Source organism: Ovis aries, chromosome 11 (genome assembly GCF_016772045.2).
Source record: "Ovis aries strain OAR_USU_Benz2616 breed Rambouillet chromosome 11, ARS-UI_Ramb_v3.0, whole genome shotgun sequence".
Taxonomy (NCBI): Eukaryota; Metazoa; Chordata; class Mammalia; order Artiodactyla; family Bovidae; genus Ovis; species Ovis aries.
In genome coordinates this window covers 29,230,955-29,251,763 of record NC_056064.1, presented here as the reverse complement: position 1 = coordinate 29,251,763, position 20,809 = coordinate 29,230,955, and the positions used below count along the sequence as shown (strand labels likewise).

Here is a 20,809-nt window from a genome sequence, read left to right as displayed (position 1 = left end):
ATTCAGATTCTGGTACAGTATGCATACTCTGAGAAGCATGAAAACAAAGTGTGGTCACAACAGAGAATGAGATGCGAACCTGGGGAATCCAGGAAGGCATCTCAGAGGAGACGGAGTTAGCTCCCTAAAGATGAGTAGATAGCTATCATGTGAAAGAGAAAAGGAAATGAGCATTCTAAGAAGAGAAAACAGCATGAGATCTCAGAATAGTTGAAGCAGAGGCTCCATGAGCAAAGAGCATCTGAGAAGGCCAGAGACAGCAGCTGAGACCTGACTCTGAGGGGCACAGCCCCACACGCAGGCCTGAGGAATTAGGACAAGCATCTAACTGGTCACATTTCATGTGGAGGAGAGTTGATGTAATTCTGGTAGTAGCGTGGAGGATGGAGGAGAATAGGAAAGAACAGAGCCTGGAAAGACTGTGGAGCTTTTTACATGAGATAGACTGGAGATGACAGAGACAGAAATGAACAAGAATGCAGCATGAAAGCAGGGCTCCAACACTGCTATAAGAAAGGCCTGGGAGAGAGCATGAGAAAGTTAGACAGTTTCACACCGCTCAAACTTCACAGTCACTTTGTAGTTACAGATTTTATTTCCTTCCAAGGGAAAAGCTTTTCCTTGGAACCACCTACTCTCCAAGAAAAAGGATAGAACTTTAAAGATAAATCTTCCTTTTGACCTAATTTCTACATACACTTCTGCCTTACCAAGAAACCTAAATTTTCTCAGTACCATACATATTTCAAGCAGGAACTAGAAAAAATAATTTAATATCAAAAAGGATGTGACTGAAATTTTATCACAGCCATTGGCAGAGTGCTTTTGTAAAATACTTTTTAAAGCTTACAATTTGGTTTCACTCTGTAAACATTTAAAAACAAGCTAGTCGAACCCCAATTTACTCTTTTACAGTGCATCCCTCTCTTGTAAGAAAGCTGCTGTGGGAAGTCTCCTTTCCCCAGTGTGGGAGTCCTAATTAGCAATAAGGAACTTGCTTCATGAGAAGAGAATTTAAAAGCAGTAGTACATAATTATAAGGAATATTTTACCTAGGTCATGATGAAGACTAATGAAATATTCTGCCTGGAATAGGCATTTATTATCAAATTTTAATTAAACTCTGTAGAGTGAACCTATTGACCTCAAAAGCACTGGGCAATTGCTTTATTATCCTGTCTCCTAACTATTTAAATAATTGCTTATGTAGAGAGTTGAGAGTGGATTTCATTATCTAGGGGTCAATTACTCTGGGGTCCTTGATTAAATAAGGCAGCACGGATTTAGAGTCACAGCTATGATAGTTAATATTCTTCTTCATAGATTAAGTCTTTATATAAGATTATATCCTTATGTCTTACAATAAAACCACACATTCAGTTCAGTTCAGTTCAGTCGCTCAGTTGTGTCCGACTCTTTGTGACCCCATGAATCGCAGCACGCCAGGCCTCCCTATCCATCACCATCTCCCGAAGTTCACTCAGACTCACGTCCATCGAGTCCATGATGATCATATATAAATACTTAATAATGCTCTTTGTATTTTCTTTAACTGATATGAGGGATCATTGAGATATGGGAACTGTTTCTAAATTATTGATACCAGATACAAGAATCCAAACAGGATATCAGCAAGGAGAAAGCAGAAGATTGTCTCCATGATTAATGTTAAATCAGGAAAAATGGAGGCAGTTTAAGTCCAATTCCTTCCTGACAAGTATCGCTTAGACTTACTAGGATGGAAAGAACCTGAGACTGGAAGACTGTGAAATGTTACAAAGAGCAAGGGACTTTTTCTCTGACTTACAGATTAATCTATTTAAAATGGGTGCAAGCAGAACTAAGCAGAGATGGCCATGCCCTAGTGCTTGTGTATCTAGCCAGGCACCATTATACTAAAACATCTCCTAAAAATTTGTACAAAGGCCAGTTTCTTTACTCTCTACTCTCTTAGGACCATGACAACTGAAAGCAAAATCTGGGACCATTAACATACTGATACTTGAAAAGATCATGAATGTTTTTCCCTCAACTCAATTCATAAGTCTTCACATAAGCGACACTAAAATCAGAAGAAATCTCAAGATTCCTCTACTCCAAAACAGTACTTCCCCTTCTCTCAATCTTCTCTCTACATATCCTACTCTTAGAGACTGAACCCTTGGCTTCTTCAAGGATGTTCACTTTAATCTCTAATTAAATTGAGAATATACTAATCTCAACTAATACTCTAGCTAGAATTATTGGCTAACCAACTAAAAAAGCATAGAAAGAGGTCTCTTGAGATGTGCCTGAAGGAAGGAAAGCTGGAAAGAGGGAAAGGCAGTAAGAAAATGTGTCCACAGAGGCCATTTACTAACAATTTTGCTGAGGGCTGCCTTGGAGCATTTAGACTGCAAGCATCCTTCCTCAAGAGCCAAGAGGTGGCTTGAACCTCTTCTTTAGTACTGCTCAAATGTAGCATGCATCAGAGTCATCTAGAGGTCCTGTTAAAATGCAGGGTTTGGGGTCTCACTTCCAGAGTTCCTAATTCAGTAGGTCTATGTTGGGACCCAAAAATTTCTATTTTTAACAACGCCCCAAGTGATGTTAATGCTGCTGTTAGTTCAGTGACTACATTCTGAAAACCATGGCTCTAAATTATGACCAAATATTTCACAAAGAAATTACATATGATGTACTATTGCCCCACATATACGCTTATCAACTCAGCCCAACTTCTCTGGGCCTCAGTTTCTTCACCTATAAAATGAAAAGGCTGAGCTAAAACAATCACTAAGATACCATGTAAATGCCTTTGAGTTCATGTTGGAAAGCACTGTCATTATAATTATATGAAATAATTATAATATCTTACATCTGTAGACTCTTTTATTTGCAAAACATTTTACTTACAATTTATCGGCCACTAAACATTCACAATGATGTGAGACAGACAGAATCCTTTTGGAAACTGAGATACAGTGAGGACAACGGTTGCCATAGTTGCATAATTCAGGTAATAGAGTGAGACCTAGACCAGTATCTTCTAATTCAATCCTGGAAGAACTGAGGAACCCAGCCTAGCCTGATCAGTGAGAGGTGCTGATGACAATCTTCCCCTAGAAACAAGGTCAGTAATCTGCATTTCATGAGAGGAAAGGAAGAGTGAGTGCTCTTCACCTGGACATCCATATAGCTCACACCTTCATAGCTGCAGGATTCAGATCTATTACACCTTCATAGAGAGGCCTTCCCCAGCTGCTCAGTATCAAAAGACAACCCCTTCTCCCTGCCCTGCCCTACCAATGATACTTCTAACTCCTTGGATTCACTTTAAATGTCTTCATTTACCTCATCACCCCTTGATTTTTTTAAATGTATTTATTTATTTTAATTGGAGGCTAATTACTTTACAATATTGTAGTGGTTTTTGCTATACATTGACATGAATCAGCCATGGGTTTACATGTGTCCCCCTTCCTAAATCCCCCTCCCATCTCCCTCCCCATCCCATCTTTCAGGGTTGTTCCAGTGCATCAGCTTTGAGTGCCCTATTTCACATATCAAACTTGGACTGGTGATCTGTTTCACACATGGTAATATACATGTTTCAAAGCTATTCTCTCAAATCATCTCACCCTCACCTTCTCCCACAGAGTGCAAAAGTCTGTTCTTTATATCTGTGTATCTTTTGCTGTCTCGCATATAGGGTCATCGTTACCATCTTTCTAAACTCCATATATATGTATTAATATACTATATTGGTATTTTTTTCTGACTTATTTCACTCTGTATAATCGGCTCCAGTCTCATCTACCTCATTAGAACTCATTCAAATGCATCCTTTTTAATAGCTGAGTAATATCTAATGTGTATATGTACCACAGCTTTCTTATCCATTTGTCTGCTGGTGGACATCTAGGTTGCTTCCATGTCCTAGCTATTGTAAACAGTGCTGCGGTGAACATTGGGGTACATGTGTCTCTTTCAATTCTGATTTCCTTGGTGTGTATGCCCAGTAGTGGGATTGCTGGGTTGTATGGCAGTTCTATTTCCAGTTTTTTAAGGAATCTCCACACTGTTCTCCATACTGGCTGTGCTAGTTTGCATTCCCACCAACAGTGTAAGAGGGTTCCCTTTTCTCCACACCCTCTCCAGCACTTATTGTTTGTAGACTTTTTGATAGCAGCCATTGCAGAGTACATCATGAGAAACGCTGGACTGGAAGAAACACAAGCTGGAATCAAGATTGCTGGGAGAAATATCAATAACCTCAGATATGCAGATGACACCACCCTTATGGAAGAAAGTGAAGAACAACTAAAAAGCCTCTTGATGAAAGTGAAAGAGGAGAGTGAAAAAGTTGGCTTAAAGCTCAACATTCAGAAAACAAAGATCATGGCATCTGGTCCCATCACTTCATGGGAAATAGATGAGGAAACAGTGGAAATAGTGTCAGACTTTATTTTGGGGAGCTCCAAAATCACTGCAGATGGTGACTGCAGCCATGAAATTAAAAGACACTTACTCCTTGGCAGAAAAGTTATGACCAACCTAGATAGTATATTCAAAAGCAGAGACATTACTTTGCCGACTAAGATCCATCTAGTCAAGGCTATGGTTTTTCCAGTAGCCATGTATGGATGTGAGAGTTGGACTATGAAGAAGGCTGAGTACCGAAGAATTGATGCATTTGAACGGTGGTGTTGGAGAAGACTCTTGAGAGTCCCTTGGACTGCAAGGAGATCCAACCAGTCCATTCTGAAGGAGATCAGCCCTGGGATTTCTTTTGGAAGGACTGATGCTAAGCTGAAACTCCAGTACTTTGGCCACCTCATGTGAAGAGTTGACTCATTGGAAAAGACTCTGATGCTGGGAGGGATTGGGGGCAGGAGGAGAAGGGGACAACAGAGGATGAGATGGCTGGATGGCATCACTGACTTGATGGATGCGAGTCTGAGTGAACTCCAGGGAGGCCTGGCGTGCTGTGATTCATGGGGTCACAAAGAGTCGGACACGACTGAGCGACTGAACTGAACTGATTCTGACCAGCGTGAGACAGTACCTCATTGTGGTTTTGATTTGCATTTCTCTGATAGTGAGTGATGTTGAGCATCTTTCATGTGTTTGTTAGCCATCTGTATGTCTTCTTTGGAGAAATGTCTGCTTAGCTCTTTGGCCCATTTTTTGATTGGGTCATTTATTTTTCTGGTATTGAGCTGCATGAGCTGCTTGTATATTTTTGAGATTAATTCTTTGTCAGTTGCACTGTTTGCTATTATTTTCTCACGTTCTGAAGGCTGTCTTTTCACCTTGCTTATAGCTTCTTTCATTGTGCAAAAGCTTTTAAGTTTAATTAGGTCCCATTTGTTTATTTTTTATTTATTTCCATTACTCTGGGAGGTGGGTCTTAGAGGGTCTTGCTGTGATTTGTCAGATAGTGTTTTGCCTATGTTCTCCTCTAGAGTTTTATAGTTTCTGGTCTTACATTTAGATCTTTAATCCATTTTGAGCTTGTTTTTGTGTATGGTGTTAGAAAGTGTTCTAGTTTCATTCTTTTACAGGTGATTGACCAGTTTTCCCAGAACCACTTGTTAAAGAGATTGTCTTTTCTCCATTGTATATTCTTGCCTCCTTTGTCAAAGATAAGGTGTCCATAGGTGTGTGGATTTATCTCTTGAGCTTTCTACTTTGTTCCACTGATCTATATTTCTGTCTCTGCGCCAGTACCATACTGTCTTGATAACTGCAGGTTTTTAGTATAGTCTGAAGTCAGACAGGTTAATTCCTCCAGTTCCATTCTTCTTCCTCAAGATTGCTTTGGCTATTCAAGTTTTTTTGTATTTCCACACAAATTGTGAAATTTTTTGTTCTAGTTCTGTGAAAAATACTGTTGGTAGCTTGATAAGGATTTCATTGAATCTATAGATTGCTTTGGGTAGTATACTCATTTTCACTATATTGATTCTTCTGATCCATGTACATGGTATATTTCTCCATCTATTTGTGTTATCTTTGATTTCTTTCATCAGTGTTTCATAGTTTTCTATATATAGGTCTTTTGTTTCTTTACAGGTGAATTCTACCAAAAATTTAGAGAAGAGCTAACACCTATCCTACTCAAACTCTTCCAGAAAATAGCAGAGGAAGGTAAACTGCCAAACTCATTCTATGAGGACACCATCACCCTAATACCAAAACCAGACAAAGATGCCACAAAAAAATAAAAACTACAGGCCAATATCACTGATGAACACAGACGCAAAAATCCTCAACAAAATTCTAGCAAACAGAATCCAACAACATATTAAACAGATCACACTTCATGACCAAGTGGGCTTTATCCCACGGTTGCAAGAATTCTTCAATATTTGCAAGTTATTCAAAGTGATACACCACATTAACAAATTGAAAGTAAAAACCATATGATTATCTCAATAGATGCAGAGATAGCCTTTTACAAAATTCAAAATCCATTTATGATAAAAAAAAAAAAACCCTCCAGACAGCAGGCATAGAAGGAACATGCCTCAACATAATAAAAGCCATTTATGATAAACCCACAGCAAACATTATCCTCAATGGTGAAATATTGAAAGCACTTCCCCTAAAGTCAGGAACAAGACAAAGGTGCCCACTCTCACCACTGCTATTCAACATAGTTTTGGACATTTTAGCTACATCAATCAGAGAAGAAAAAGAAATAAAAGGAATCCAGATTGTAAAAGAAGAACTAAAACTCTCATTGTTTGCAGATGACATGATTCTCTACATAGAAAACCCTAAAGACACCACCAGAAAATTATTAGAGCTAATCAATGAACATAGTAAAGTCGCAGCATATAAAATTAATACACAGAAATCACTTGCATTCCTATACATTAACAATGAGAAATTAAGGAAACGATTCCATTCACCATTGCAATGAAAAGAATAAAATACTTAGGAACAAATCACCCCTGATTTTTAACTTACTCATTAATCTCTCTCTCCCTCAGCTAAAATAAAAGCTCCACAAAGGCAGGACTTGTTTTGTTCACTATTGAATGTCTGATGACTTGAATACTGCCTGGCATGCAACAAGTACTCAAGAAATATTTGTGGGATGAATAATAATCCAGTAATAATTTCATGTGTGCCATGCACAGTGTTAGGGATTTTACATGCATTATCCCAAAATAAATCTCAAGCCAGATGATATTTTAATTCCACTTTCTCAGTATTCAATAGAAATTAAACAAAAAAATCAGTAAAGATACTTCTGTTTCCAGGAAGATGAAGTGGACTTGCTTTCCCCTACTCCTCCCACTAATAACTCTTGTTCTTCTCACTGTCAAAGGAGGCCTAATGGGAAGTCAGCATTTTCACAACTGCACAGTGGTAATGAGGCTACTGCCCCCCAACTGTGGGGGCAGAGACAACCACTTGGAAGACATCCATCTGCACCCAGAATTAATAAGGAGACCTCCCTCTCCAGTGTTAACAGAAAGAAACCTGGATTTGTACCTCCACCTGGCAGTAACAAAGTGGTACCACCCCCTTACCTTAACAGAACAATGTCACAGAAAGTTAGATGAAAGCTTTAAATAAGATCCAGAATTACAGAACATAATACAAAAATGTCTAGGCTTCAGTTGAAGATCAATCGTTATTCAAGAAGATCTCATACTGGATTAAAAAAGGATAAATGGCTGGAAAAAGTCAAAATCAAGATGATAAGAGATGTTACAATTACCTGACAAAGATTTTAAAGCATCTACAATAAAAATGCCTCAAGGAGCAATTATGAACATGCTTGAAACAAATGTAAAACTATAAAGCCTTAGCAAAGAAACAGAAGATCTAAAAGTCTAAAATGGAAATTTTAGAAGTAAAAAATACAATAACAAATTTTAAAAATGCAATGAACAGGCTCGATGGAAAAATGGAGGGGACAGAGGAGAGAATCAGTGAACTGGAATATGGAACAGAAATGACCCAACCTGAACAAGTGAAAGACAATGAACAGGAAAATGTACAGAGCCTAAGGGTTCCATGGCTCCATAACAAACAAATCTAACATTCATGTTGTCAGAGTCCTGAAATGAAGAGAAGGAACAGAGTGAAAAAGTACTCAAAGAAATAATGGCTGAAAAGTTCTAAATTTGTCAAGAGACATAGCCTACAGATTCAATAAGGAGTTTATTCAAGTAGGATAAACTTAAATCCACAGCAAATTCTATCATAAATGTCTGAATCCTAAAGGCAAAGAAAAATATCTTGGAAGCAGTCAGGCATACCATTTAATCAACAACCAAAAACAAAACAAAAAACAACAACCTGATTAAAAAATAGGCAGAGGAGTTAGTTAAACATTTTTCCAAAGAAGATGTATAGATGGCCAAGAGGCACATGAAAAGATGTTCAATATTACTGATTACAGGAAAATGCAAATCAAAACCACAATGAGACATCACCTCAAGCCTGTTAAAACGGCTTTATCAAAAAAAAAAAAAAAGAAAGAAAGAAATAACAAGTGTTGGCAAAGATGTGAAGAAAAGAGAACCATCATGAACTGCTAATGGGAATGTAAATTGGTTATAGCCTCTGTGGAAAACAGTACAGAGATTCCTCAGAAAATTAAGACTAGAACTCCCATTTGATCCAACTATCCGACTTCTGGATATTTATTTGAGAATATGAAAACATTAAAAAAAATATATGCGCTCCTATGTTCATTCTCAGCATTATTACAACAGTCAAGATATAAAAACAACCTAAGTGCCCACTGATGGATGAATGGATAAAGAAGATGTATACAGAATAGAATACTACTTGGCCATAAAAAGGTGAATTCTTGTCATAAACAACAACATGGATGAACCTTGAGGGTATTACGCTAAATGAAATAAATCAGATGGAAAAAGACAAATACTGTATGATTTCACTCATATGTGGGATAAACAAACAAACAGAAGCAAACACATAGATAGAGAACAAAGCAGAACAGTGGTTACCAGAGGAAAAGGGAGTTGGGGGAGGGAAAAATGGTAAAGCAGGGTCAACTATATGGTGATCAGGTAGAAACTAAACTTCTGGTGATGAGCACATTGCAGTGCATACAGGAACTGAAATGAAAACATGAAATGTACACATAAAACTTACCATACACTTTCAAAATGAAGATATGTGACAGTCCAATAATCAGATTTAAAGATGTTCAATATCACTGGTCTAGAGGATACTGATTAAAATCACAAGACGCTTCCACTATTCGTCCATAGGAATGGCTAAAATTATAAAGACTGACAATGACAAGTGTTGGCAAGGATGCTGGACAACTACATTTTTCATGTATACTAGTAAGGACATAAAATGGTTCAATTGTGTTTTAACTGTCTGACCATCTCTTTAAAATTAAGTACATACCTTTACACCTTTTGATATAGCTATTCTACTCCTTAACTTTAACAAATGAAATAAAAGATATGCCCACAAAAGGGAAGAATATGGTTTGGCAAGAGAATAGATGAAAAAATATGGTATATCCTCACAACAGACTACTACTCACCAATAAAAAGAAATGGAAGGGCATAGATGAATCTAGACAGCATTCCTCTTTGGCTCAAGTCATGAAAAGCCAGGAGTTACTTCATTTTCTTGAAGATGAGATAACTAGAGTCTCATATCAGAAAAGATAGAAATGCCTCAAGTGGCTATAATTCCTCTGCTTCTCTTCAATCAAGAGAAAAAATAGAAAAATCCTCAGGGCAAAGAGAACCTTGGGAATTGTAAGCTAATTCTTGGCAAGGACTCAGAGTAGAAGGACCATTAGATACAGTAACTTAATGCTGGCTCTGGGCTTAATTGTAAGCAGATACCAGTGAGAAGAGCAAGGACAATGGATGTAAGCCAGACCTTGGAAGAACTTTTGCTCCATGTTAAAAGAAAGGAGTTGTCACACAAGAACTGTGTAAGAGATATCTGCATTGGAGAAGGGTTGGAATACACCAATAAATAAGTTTTAGCAAAACACAGCTCACAGCTTAGTTTTCTTATACATTGCCATCAAAACTCTTTACATGCTTGTTTACTGTCATTTTAAATAAGGTTTTCCATTTCCAGGGTTGCATCTCAAAGAAAACAAGTGGAAAATGCATTATGTTGATCCCTATCTCAGATTAAAGTGAGTGTTATGTTTCAACTACTCACCACATAATCAGAGCATCACTACTTAACAGGTGGCCACTTAATTAATCACAGATAAAGTAACTGAAGGGACATTTGTTTCTAAAGTTTGGCTATTAGAAGGAATGTTAGATGCACAGCCTAGGCACACCTCTTGTCCCCCCCACTCCCACCCCATGTTTCTATAGGAAAAGGGTAAGATGGCAATTATTGCAATTTTAAATTTCAAAAGATGGAACAAATTGCCCTGGAATTTTACACCCTTTTCCAAAGCATATGAGAGCATCCACTCCCCCACATCACCATTTGCTACTATCAATTCTGATGACATATTTACGATCATTTAAAAAATCAAAATGGAGTAACTATGGTTCAGACATCCAAAATGGAGCTAGATGGACATTTTACATGTGGTTTAAGACATATTCCTACATGAAAACTTGAATTTTCTCTGAAATGTACCAAACTCAAGGACTCTAACAACCATTTTCAAAACATTATAACTCTACAAACTTAGTTTTAAAGTACTCTCACCACCATATAATCATTACAGACCCCCAACAAATCTTTGCTTAACAAGCACCTTCACTTTTTACCTGTTCCTATCCTACTTCCTGACAGTTTATGCAATCTTGTGGGGTTTTGTCTATATAAATCTCTCCCATTTTGTAGTCTCAGTTCACTTCAGTTGCTCAGTCATGTCCGACTCTTTGGGACCCCATGAACCTCAGCATGCCAGGCCTCCCTGTCCATCACCAAATCCCAGAGTCCACCCAAACCCATGTCCATTGAGTCGGTGATGCCATCCAACTGTTGCAGGAGGAGGGACCCCTTCCAGGGCCCAAAACTGGTTTCTTGTCTAACACTCGGAAATGAATTGTCCGAGGAGACATATGTGCTGACAAAGCAAGAGATTTTATTGGGAAAGGGCACCCGGGTGGAGAGCAGTAGGGTAAGGGAACCCAGGAGAACTGCTCTGCCGCGTGGCTCGCAGTCTCGGGTTTTATGGTGATGGGATTAGTTTCCAGGTGGTCTTTGGCCAATCATTCTAATTCAGAGTCTTTCCTGGTGGCGCACACATCGCTCAGCCAAGATGGGTGCTAACGAGAGGGATTCCGGGAAGTGGATGGACACATGGTGTCTCCTTTAGACCTTTGCTGAACTCTTCCAGTTGGTGGTGGCTTATTAGTTCCGTATTCCTTATCAGGATCTCCTGTCATAAACAACTCATGCAAATGGTTACTATGGTGCCTGGCCAGGGTGGGCGGTTTCAATAAGTGTGCTTCCCCTAACACAACCATCTCATCCTCTGTCATCCCCTTCTCCTTCTGCCCTCAATCTTTCCAAGCATCAGAGTCTTTTCAAATGAGTCAGCTCTTCCCATCAGGTGGCCAAAGTACTGGAGTTTCAGCTTCAGCATCAGTCCTTCCAATGAACACCCAGGATTGATCTTTAGGATTGACTGGTTGGATCTCCTTGCAGTCCAAGGGACTCTCAAGAGTCTTCTCCAATACCACAGTCCAAAAGCATCAATTCTTCTGTGCTCAGCTCTCTTTATAATCCAACTCTCACATCCATACATGACCACTGGAAAAACCATAGCCTTGACTAGATGGACCTTTGTTGACAAAGTAGTCTCTGCTTTTTAATATGCTGTCTAGATTGGTCATAACTTTCCTTCCAAGGAGTAAGCATCTTTTAATTTCATGGCTGTGATCACCATCTGCAGTGATTTTGGAGCCCAGAAAAATAAACTTAGCCACTGTTTCCACAGTTTCCCCATCTATTTGCCATGAAGTGATGGTCTAGCAGAACACAATTCAAGTGCTTCTTGTCCTAATAAAGAATAAAGCCAAAATAAATGCCTCTTTATTCCAATCAAGTCTTCATTTCTGAAATTTTAGTTCAGTTTTTGGTTTTGGTTTTGTTCAACCTGGTGGGTGAAATACACCCGTTGTTATTTGGTCTTGAATATCCTGAACTTTGAGTATTTTCAGGTTTATTGGCCACTTGCATTGCCTCTTCCATTAACTGTCTGTATCTTTTGGCTACTTTTTCTATTTACTCATATCTCCATTTCTTCTTGATTTTTTTTTTTACAGTTTTCCTTTGTTTTAATGCTTAAGATTTCAATTCATCTAGCATTTATTTTTATAAATGGTGTCAGGCAATGACCTAATTGTCCTTTCTCTCCATCCCCACCCTCAGGTGATCTGAAGTGCTGTCTTTTGATATACTAAATTTCTGTACATGCCAGAAACCATTTTTAGACTACTAATAGTAGTTCTACTAATCTACTCACCTTCACCTACATTAACTTCACACTATTTCCATCACTACATTTCTAAAATATGTTTGATGTCAGGTAGGGTGGGCTTGACCTACATATAGCATATTAAAAAGCAGAGATATCACTTTGCTGACAAAGGTTAGTATATTCAAAGTTATGGTTTTCTCAGTAGTCATGTAGGATGTGAGAGTTGGACCATAAGGAAAGCTGAATGCCAAAGAATTGATGCTTTTGAACTGTGATGCTGGAGAAGACTCTTGAGAGTCCCTTGGACAGCAAGGAGATCCAACCAGTCAATCCTAAAGGAAATCAGTCCTGAATATTCATTGGAAGGACAGATGCTGAAACTCCAATACTTTGGCCACCTGATGCGAAGAACTGACTTATTAGAAAAGACTCTGACACCGGGAAAGGTTGAAGGTGGGAGGAGAAGGGGACGAGAGAGGATGAGATGGTTGAATGGCATGACTGGCTCAATGGACATGAGTTTGAATAAGCTCCAGGAGTTGGTGATGGACAGGGAAGCCTGGCATGCTGCAGTCCATGGGGTTGCAAAGAGTTGGACACAACTGAGTGACTGAACTGAACTCAAGGGTGGGCTTGTTACTTTGTTGTCAGTAAAAATTTATTATTGCTGGAAACTTGCATTATTTCACTACAAACAGTGGTGTTGGAGAAGACTCTTGAGAGTCACTTGGACTGCAAGAAGATCCAACCAATCCATCCTAAAGGAGATCAGTCCTGGGTGTTCATTGGAAGGACTGATGCTGAAGCTGAAACTCCAATACTTTGGCCACCTGATGCGAAGAGCTGACTCATTTGAAAAGACCCTGATGCTGGGAAAGATTGAGGGAAGGAGGAGAAGGGGACGACAGAGGATGAGATGGTTGGATGGCATCATCGACTCGATGGAAATGGGTTTGGCTGGACTTCGAGAGTTGGTGATGGACAGGGAGGCCTGGTGTACTGTGGTTCATGGGGTCACAAAGAGTCAGACATGACTGAGCAACTGAACGGAACTGAATATTGCAATTTGATGTTGAATTACAGCTCTATCCTTTGTCTATTACTTCCAAATCTATTCCCTTTCCATAGAGAAATATTATCGTAATCTCAGGAAATTTAGATTTCATTGTCTTGGGGTAGAATAAATGAAGTGATTCGTAAACATCTACAGTTATTTATATTTCACCAGCAGCAAGCACAGTCAAGTCTACAATCCCCCACACACCCCACACACACCCCCGCCTCTTTTCTTTTCCAAGAGCTACTGGATTAGTTTAGGTTCTCAACTCTTCCCTAAAATAGCACGACAACTGCTTAAGTAGGTTATCTCTGTTGCACTTCTCCAATCCATCTTCCATGATGCTACCATAACTGTGTTTAAAATGCAAATCTTAAAACGTCAGTTCCTTGTTTAAAAGACTCCAGTGATATCCTGTGACCTATGGTAATAGAGTCCTATCTTTTACATGGTTTTCAACAGAGTGATAATAGCCAATATTTATCAAATACTTTCTACACTGCCAGTTACTATGGTAGCTGCTTCACACATATTTCTCACTGATCCTGTGAGGATTAATTATATTTCTCATTAAACCTGTGAGGTGGTGGAAAATTATTATAATTGTCCTTTAACAGATGAACAAACTGAAGCCTACGGATGTTAGGTGACTTGCGTAAAACCATACAAAATAACATCTGGCTAGTTACATGGATATTTAAGACACTGAGTGAGTGAGTGAGTGAGTGAAAGTCACTCAGTCGTGTCCAACTCTTTGCAACCCCACGGACAATACAATCCATGGAGTTCTCCAGGCCAGAATACTGGAGTAGGTAGCCATTCCTTCTCCAGAGGCTCTTCCCAACCCAGGGATCAAACCCAGGTCTCCCACATTGAAGGCGAATTCTTTACCAGCTGAGCCACAAGGGAAGCCTTATACTGTGTTCACCATAAAATACAGGCCAGTTTGCAGCCTCTAAAACTTACCTATTCAAAGAAGTCCATATAATGAATTTTTAAAGTAGCTACTTGATTGATTTTTTAAGCTAGATATTAAATAAAATACTCAGAAAGTATGAAAATAAAGATATGGAAAAAGATAGTCCATATACATGCTGCTGCTGCTGCTAAGTTGCTTCAGTCGTGTCTGACTCTGTGCAACCCCAGAGACGGCAGCCCACCAGGCTCCCCCGTCCCTGGGATTCTCCAGGCAAGAACACTGGAGTGGGTTGCCATTTCCTTCTCCAATGCATGAAAGTGAAAAGTGAAAAGTGAAAGCAACACAGTATAGCAAAATATTAGCAAAAAAAGAACTCGAAGCAAAATACTACTAAAAGCAGCAGGGATAGTTCATATTTCATTTCAAAAAGATACAATCTACCAAAAAAGATAAAACTATCATAAATTTCTATGGAGTTAGCAACTAACTTTGAATTGCATAAACAAAAATCTGGACAATCTGAGAATAACCAGTGTGAACTCTTAACTTACATCTATTAGAGAAATCACAAATCAAGTAGACAAAACTGAAAACAGATGATTTGAAAAACACAAATAATAAGTTGAATGATAAAATTTTAAAAAATTTTGTAGCCAACAATGAGAGAACATAAATGCTTTTCAAATATCTAACACATACATTTTCAATGGAGGTGACATCAGTCCTCAAGAAGTAAAAATTAGTACTTAGGAGAGCAAAAAAATCTTAGGCATTATAATAGTTTGTGCCTCTCTATGGCCCCCAGAAAAAAAAAAGCTCAACCTTATCTGAAAAAACCTTATTGCTTAATCTCTTTTGTTATGGAGAAATTAATTCAAGTTTAAATTTAAATCCATTTAATTAAAATCTTATGCTGAGTATTTATTTCTTAAAAAGAAATTAAACTTAATGAATTAAATTTTATTAATGTCTCTCTTCAGTGGGCAAGTTATTGAAAAAAAGGTTAAAATACACTGATCTAAAAAATTCATAAGAACTGAGTCATATGGGGGAAAAAATATATCTAAATTTGCCTATACATACATAAAATACCTCTTAAGGACACACAGGAATCTGATAACTGTTGTTGACTCTGGGAGGGAAATGCAACAGCTTTCTCACACTATTATAGTCTCAATTTTAAAACAAGAAAAATCGTAAAAACATGATCTATACAAGAAAATACTGATGAACTGGACTGCATCAAAATTTAAAACTTTTGCTATTCAAAAGGCACCATTAAAAAATGAAAAGACAAGCCACAGACTGCAAGAAAATATTTGTTAATCATATATCTGATAAAGGACTTATATCAAAACATATATCTATATCTATATATGTGGGTATAAAGACCTCTAACAAATTATATGAAAATTATCCAATTTTTAAAATCAACTAAACAATTGGATAGACTCTTCACCTACAGAAAATATATAAATGGCAAATAAGTATATAAAAAGTAACCAAAATCATTAATTCATTAAGGAAATACAAATTAAAACCACATTAAGATACCACTCTACACTCACTAGGATATATAGCAAGGGCTCGTCGCTCAGTTATGTCCGACTCTTTGCAACCCCAGGACTATAAGCTGTCAGGCTCCTCTGTCCATGGACTTCTCCACACAAAAATACTGGAATAGGTAGCCATTTCCTTCTCCAAGGGATCTTAGCAACTCAGGGATCGAATCCAGGTTTCCCGCATTGCAGGCAGATTCTTTACTCGCTAGGATGGCTTTAGCAAAAAAGGACAATACAAGTGTAGGTGAGAATATAAAAAAACTGGAAGCCTCATCTTATTGGTGGAAATATACAATGGCACAGCCACGGTCAGAAAGAATTTGGCAATTTCTTAAGAAGTTAGCCATATACAATCTAGCAACTCAACTCCTACTTATCTACCCAAGAGAAATGAAAACAAATGTCCACATGATGACTTGTATGGAATATTGTCAACAACTCTTTGCATAACAGCCAAAACTAGAAACAATTCAAATATCCATCAATTTGAATGGATAAACAAAATGTGGCACCATATCATAGACTACTACTTAGCAAAAAAAATGAATAAACTGTTGATACATGCAACAGCCTGGAGGAACTCAAAAAGCTTACTAAGGAAAAGAAGCCAGACGTGAAAGACTGCACACTAGAGGATTCCATTTGTATGAAGTTTCTAGAAAAGGCAAAACTATAGAGACAAAAAGCATATCAGTTTTTGCCTAGGAGTTCGGGTCTGGATGCTACTTGAACTATTTTATTACATATACACACAAACACAAATACAGACACACGAGGTCCCTCATTCCTATTGGATCTACTAAGAAGTAAACTGCATGTGTACACACACAAGAGAAAGAACCAGCAGCTAAAAGAGAATCCTCCCCCGCAAAGCCCAAACTCATACATCTGGAAATTAAAAACAAAAAAGAAAACCACACTTAAGATAAATTGAGAGCTGAAATGGAAACAGAAACTTTAAAATGACAATTGTTCAAGGGTACTATAATACATATCAACCCCTGGGATTCAGCCAAAGTAGTAACCAAAGAAAATTTTATAATCATAAATAACATGCAAGATCACAAGAAAGAATGAAAATAAATGAAGTAAGCTTTCAGTTCAAGATGATAGATACACACAAACAAAATAAACCTGAAGAACTAAAAGAATGAAGAAGATTAAAAGGCAGAAAATAGTACAATAGAAGAAAACTTATTTGGTAAATCTAAATGAAAAAGAGCAAACACAAAGACAAAACTTTGGCAAATATGATTTAAAATAAAAAGAACAAAATCAAAATACGTTAAAAAAAATAAAAGGAATAGATGACTGCACAAGAGTTTTTTTAAACCATAAAAAGATATGCACAAAAAAATGTCCAAAAAATCTATAAAAACTCACATGGAATGGGCAGTCTTCTAGGAAAATATAAATCTTCCAACTGGGGGAAAAAAAGGTAGAAACTGTATCCTGTCTATGGTAGTGGTTACCAGAAACAGTGCACATGAAAAACTCATAGAACAAAAGAAGTGAATTTTATTGTAAAGTTTAAAAAATTTTTTTTAAATAGTAGCAGAAAAACCTCATATAACTGTCACGTAGAAAGAGTGAATTTTGCTATATATAAAGTATACTTCAATATCCCTAACCATTAAAAAAAGAAGATTCTAATTTTAAAAGAATGTTAATATAATTTTTTTAAAGAATAAGAGTGTAAATTTCATTGGTGGTATGAAAATTATCTATGATAGAATTTTTTAAGTAGATTGTAAAGCAAATATGTGCTATATATGTGTATATAGTATGATCAAACTTATATGTCTATAACTTATCTTACTTCTGCATAATGAGATTACAGACATTTTTTACTCTTTGCTTATCTGTATTTTTACTACAAAGAATACATATTATTTTCTAATAAATATTACTTTTTTCAATGTTGGATGGATGAGCACTGACTTAATGGTAGGGACTCAGTATAGAATCTTCTCTCACCTTGGCCTTGCTGCCCAAGCCCAGACTCCAAGGGTGAGCCTTGGCAGTGACACAAGGTAGTGAAGATGGTGGGGGTTCCTATGGTAACAAAGAAGGAAAACGTGGTTAGAGCCCTAAAAGCAATGCTCGCTGAGGCTGTGATCATTGGGTTACCACAGGCATGTGTGAGAGTTTGCCAAATCAAATATAGCTCTTAGGAACTTACTTTGAGGCCCCACCAGGCACTGTCAAAGATTACCTTCCCAGCACACTAGAAAGCATTCTCTGCCAGCAGACTGGTCCCTGTCACATTATTTATAGGAGATTGGTCCACATACTCAAAATGATATGAATACTTCTAATTATATCCAAACATGACAAATGTCAGAACAAATTATTCTGAGGGTTCACGCTGCCAAATGTCTTGCCCTAACAAAGAGGAGCAAGCTGCAGGATCAGCACACCAGCTCCTATATAAGCACGATGAGCCCTCCTGCTACATCTCCACCAAGGACCCAGAGGTAAGTGAATGGGGGCCTTGGGACCTGCAGGGCTCCAGGGGACAGAAACAGCTTACCCTGTAGCCCATCTCTGAGCATGAAATTGTTCCTCCCAGCTCTGACTTTTATTTTCATAAAGCCATGGCAGGTTTTAGTTCTGTAACTATCTTACTGGAATTTCAGACCTTCATTAAAAAGAAACTCGTTGCTTTACAGTTTTAGATGCTCCTGAACCTGCATCTTCATCTGGAATCCAGAGGTAAGACTCTGCTTTATTCATTTATTGATGACAGAAGGGATGTAGCCTAACAAAGCTGGGGACAGCTCTTCACTATACACCATTTCCTTATATTTTGCAGTTATGTAAATATGTTGTCCTTCCAAATGTCTGCTTATAAACGCTGAGAAATCACTTCTTCCAAATGTCTTATTCTCAGAGACCACCCTCATCTGAGTTCTAGGATTAAAGGACCATTTGGGAAAGAATGAATTTTGACAGTGAGTTCTCAGCAGCACTTAAAAACTGTCAGGGGCAATGGACTACTCCGTGCCAACCTCCTTCTACTGACAAGTGCTGAATACTTGGGTGTTTTACCAGTATTTTTTAAATACCTGTAAACATTCTTAATCTAAAATATGTGAACAGAAATGAACATCTTCTTAAAACCATAATATTTTAGCTATTTTTTCATGATTCACTGTAGTTTTTAGAAAGATTTGTTACTGTTTGTTTAAAAAAAACCACAAGAATTACACCCCAGAGTGCTATCTATCACACTTTAAAATAGAAGGAGAGATTCTGGTCCTTCCCCCAAGTAATTCACTGCCTGAGAGTAAAGAAAAGACCCAATCAAAGCAATGAGCCAATGCTGAGACACATGTCTATCAACAGAAGACAATGGCTCATATGCATGTGATAAGCTCTTACATTTCTGTCTTGTCTTTTTCTGGATGAAGAGAAAAGAAGCCTGTGGAATTTATGCAGGATGAAACACCTTCATGCTGAAGCTCTCATTCCCCTGTGTTTAGATCTGTTAACTGACAGTTCAAATCCTTCATGCCAAAAGGAGAACGTTAAAAGAGATTTTGAAATTAAGGCAATGCTAAGTCTCTTGGTAACAAGCCAAATGATAAATTAAAAAAAAAAAAAAAAAACAACCCTAGAGTGATAACGATTTCTTATGAGGTTAATGACCCACCAAGAGATGTTTAACATAAAGTGGATGTTAAAAAGAATTATTTGACTTAAAGAGAGAAAAAAAAAAAGGGCCATCTAAAAGGCAAAAATGTTTTGGTTAGCTTGGAAGATATCAAGTTTCATTTGCACAAGACTAACTTTCCCTCCTAACTCTATAATCGTCCCAGCAAATGGCAGATGCAAACATTATGCATCTGAGGATTAAAGAATGACAGTTGCTATAAAACAATCCATCAACAGCAGTCTTAGCTATAGATATTATTAGAGTTTAGAGATTAAAACAGGCAAAGATTCCATTCTCACTCAGCTGTAGGTGCCCTAGCCCTGAGGATCAAGACATGCCATCTGGGAAGGAAATTTTCAAAGCCCTAAAAATGAAGCCTCAGATTGCAGTCTCATTCCAAACCAGCCCTGTGCTAGTGTTATTAATACTTAATAGAACGCTGGTCAACACAGGTTGGAAGAACAATTACAGTCCAGGCTGGGGATGGAACCTCAATATTTCTGTCATTTCAAATCGTTTTCTCACATGTACATAACTTCTGGTTTCTCTTTTCCCTCTCTCCCATTCTTCCCCAAGGCAGAATTCTCTCTCAATAAATCACAACCATGAGTGCGAGTTCAGACGCTGAGATGGCTGTTTTCGGCGAAGCCGCTCCCTACCTTCGAAAATCAGAAAAGGAGCGGATTGAAGCCCAAAACAAGCCCTTTGATGCTAAAACATCAGTCTTTGTGGCAGAGCCCAAGGAATCCTATGTGAAGAGCATCATACAAAGCAAGGAAGGGGGGAAAGTAACTGTAAAGACAGAACGTGGAGCAGTAAGTAAAAACATAAGGAGAAAACCCTTACTGTTTTATTTCTCCATCTCCTCACTTCAAGTTGACGCCTTCCTTGCTCACAATTTCCAAGTCTATTACCAATCCAGACACCCTTCCAGTCCATTAACAGACATCAGATTTGGAAGGTAAAAGAAATTTTCACTTCTCCCTTTCCCAACTACCAAAAGAACTTTAAGCCCCTAGTCAGCCTCCAGCATTTCCCTTCAATTACTCACTTCCCAGTCCAAATCTCCAAACCTGGGAGAAATAAAAACTGGTTTCTATCAAAAGAATTATTATCTACTTAGGTAAATAATGCATTAATCTTCCCATTACTTCCTCCCAAATTGAAGTTTCTTATAATAAATGGCACGGAGAAATAAAAAATTAAA

General features: G+C 37.9%; 1 protein-coding gene and 1 long non-coding RNA gene across 6 annotated transcripts in view; one reads left to right on the top strand and one right to left on the bottom strand.

Annotated features, from left to right (window-relative positions):
• The window catches only part of LOC132657410 (uncharacterized), a 95,376-nt gene that overhangs the window by 62,840 nt on the left and 11,727 nt on the right, over nt 1-20,809 (bottom strand). Inside the window, exon 1 of one of the 2 annotated variants that reach the window (XR_009595555.1) lies at nt 9,533-9,689. The exons of the other annotated variant lie outside the window; for it this stretch is intronic. This is a non-coding gene — a long non-coding RNA (uncharacterized LOC132657410). Of the gene's footprint in view, nt 1-9,532; nt 9,690-20,809 lie in introns of those variants that run through there. 2 annotated transcript variants of the gene reach the window in all.
• Nucleotides 18,361-20,809, top strand: part of MYH8 (myosin heavy chain 8) — a 28,882-nt gene continuing 26,433 nt past the window's right edge. Inside the window, exons 1-3 of one of the 4 annotated variants that reach the window (XM_027974886.2) lie at nt 18,361-18,421; nt 18,617-18,659; nt 20,183-20,417. In XM_027974886.2, the coding sequence (XP_027830687.1) occupies nt 20,208-20,417 (210 nt within the window). In that variant the 5' untranslated portion in view covers nt 18,361-18,421; nt 18,617-18,659; nt 20,183-20,207. Of the gene's footprint in view, nt 18,660-20,178; nt 20,418-20,809 lie in introns of all 4 variants that reach the window. The other 3 variants (XM_027974885.2, XM_060395435.1, XM_060395434.1) reach the window with 3 other exon arrangements.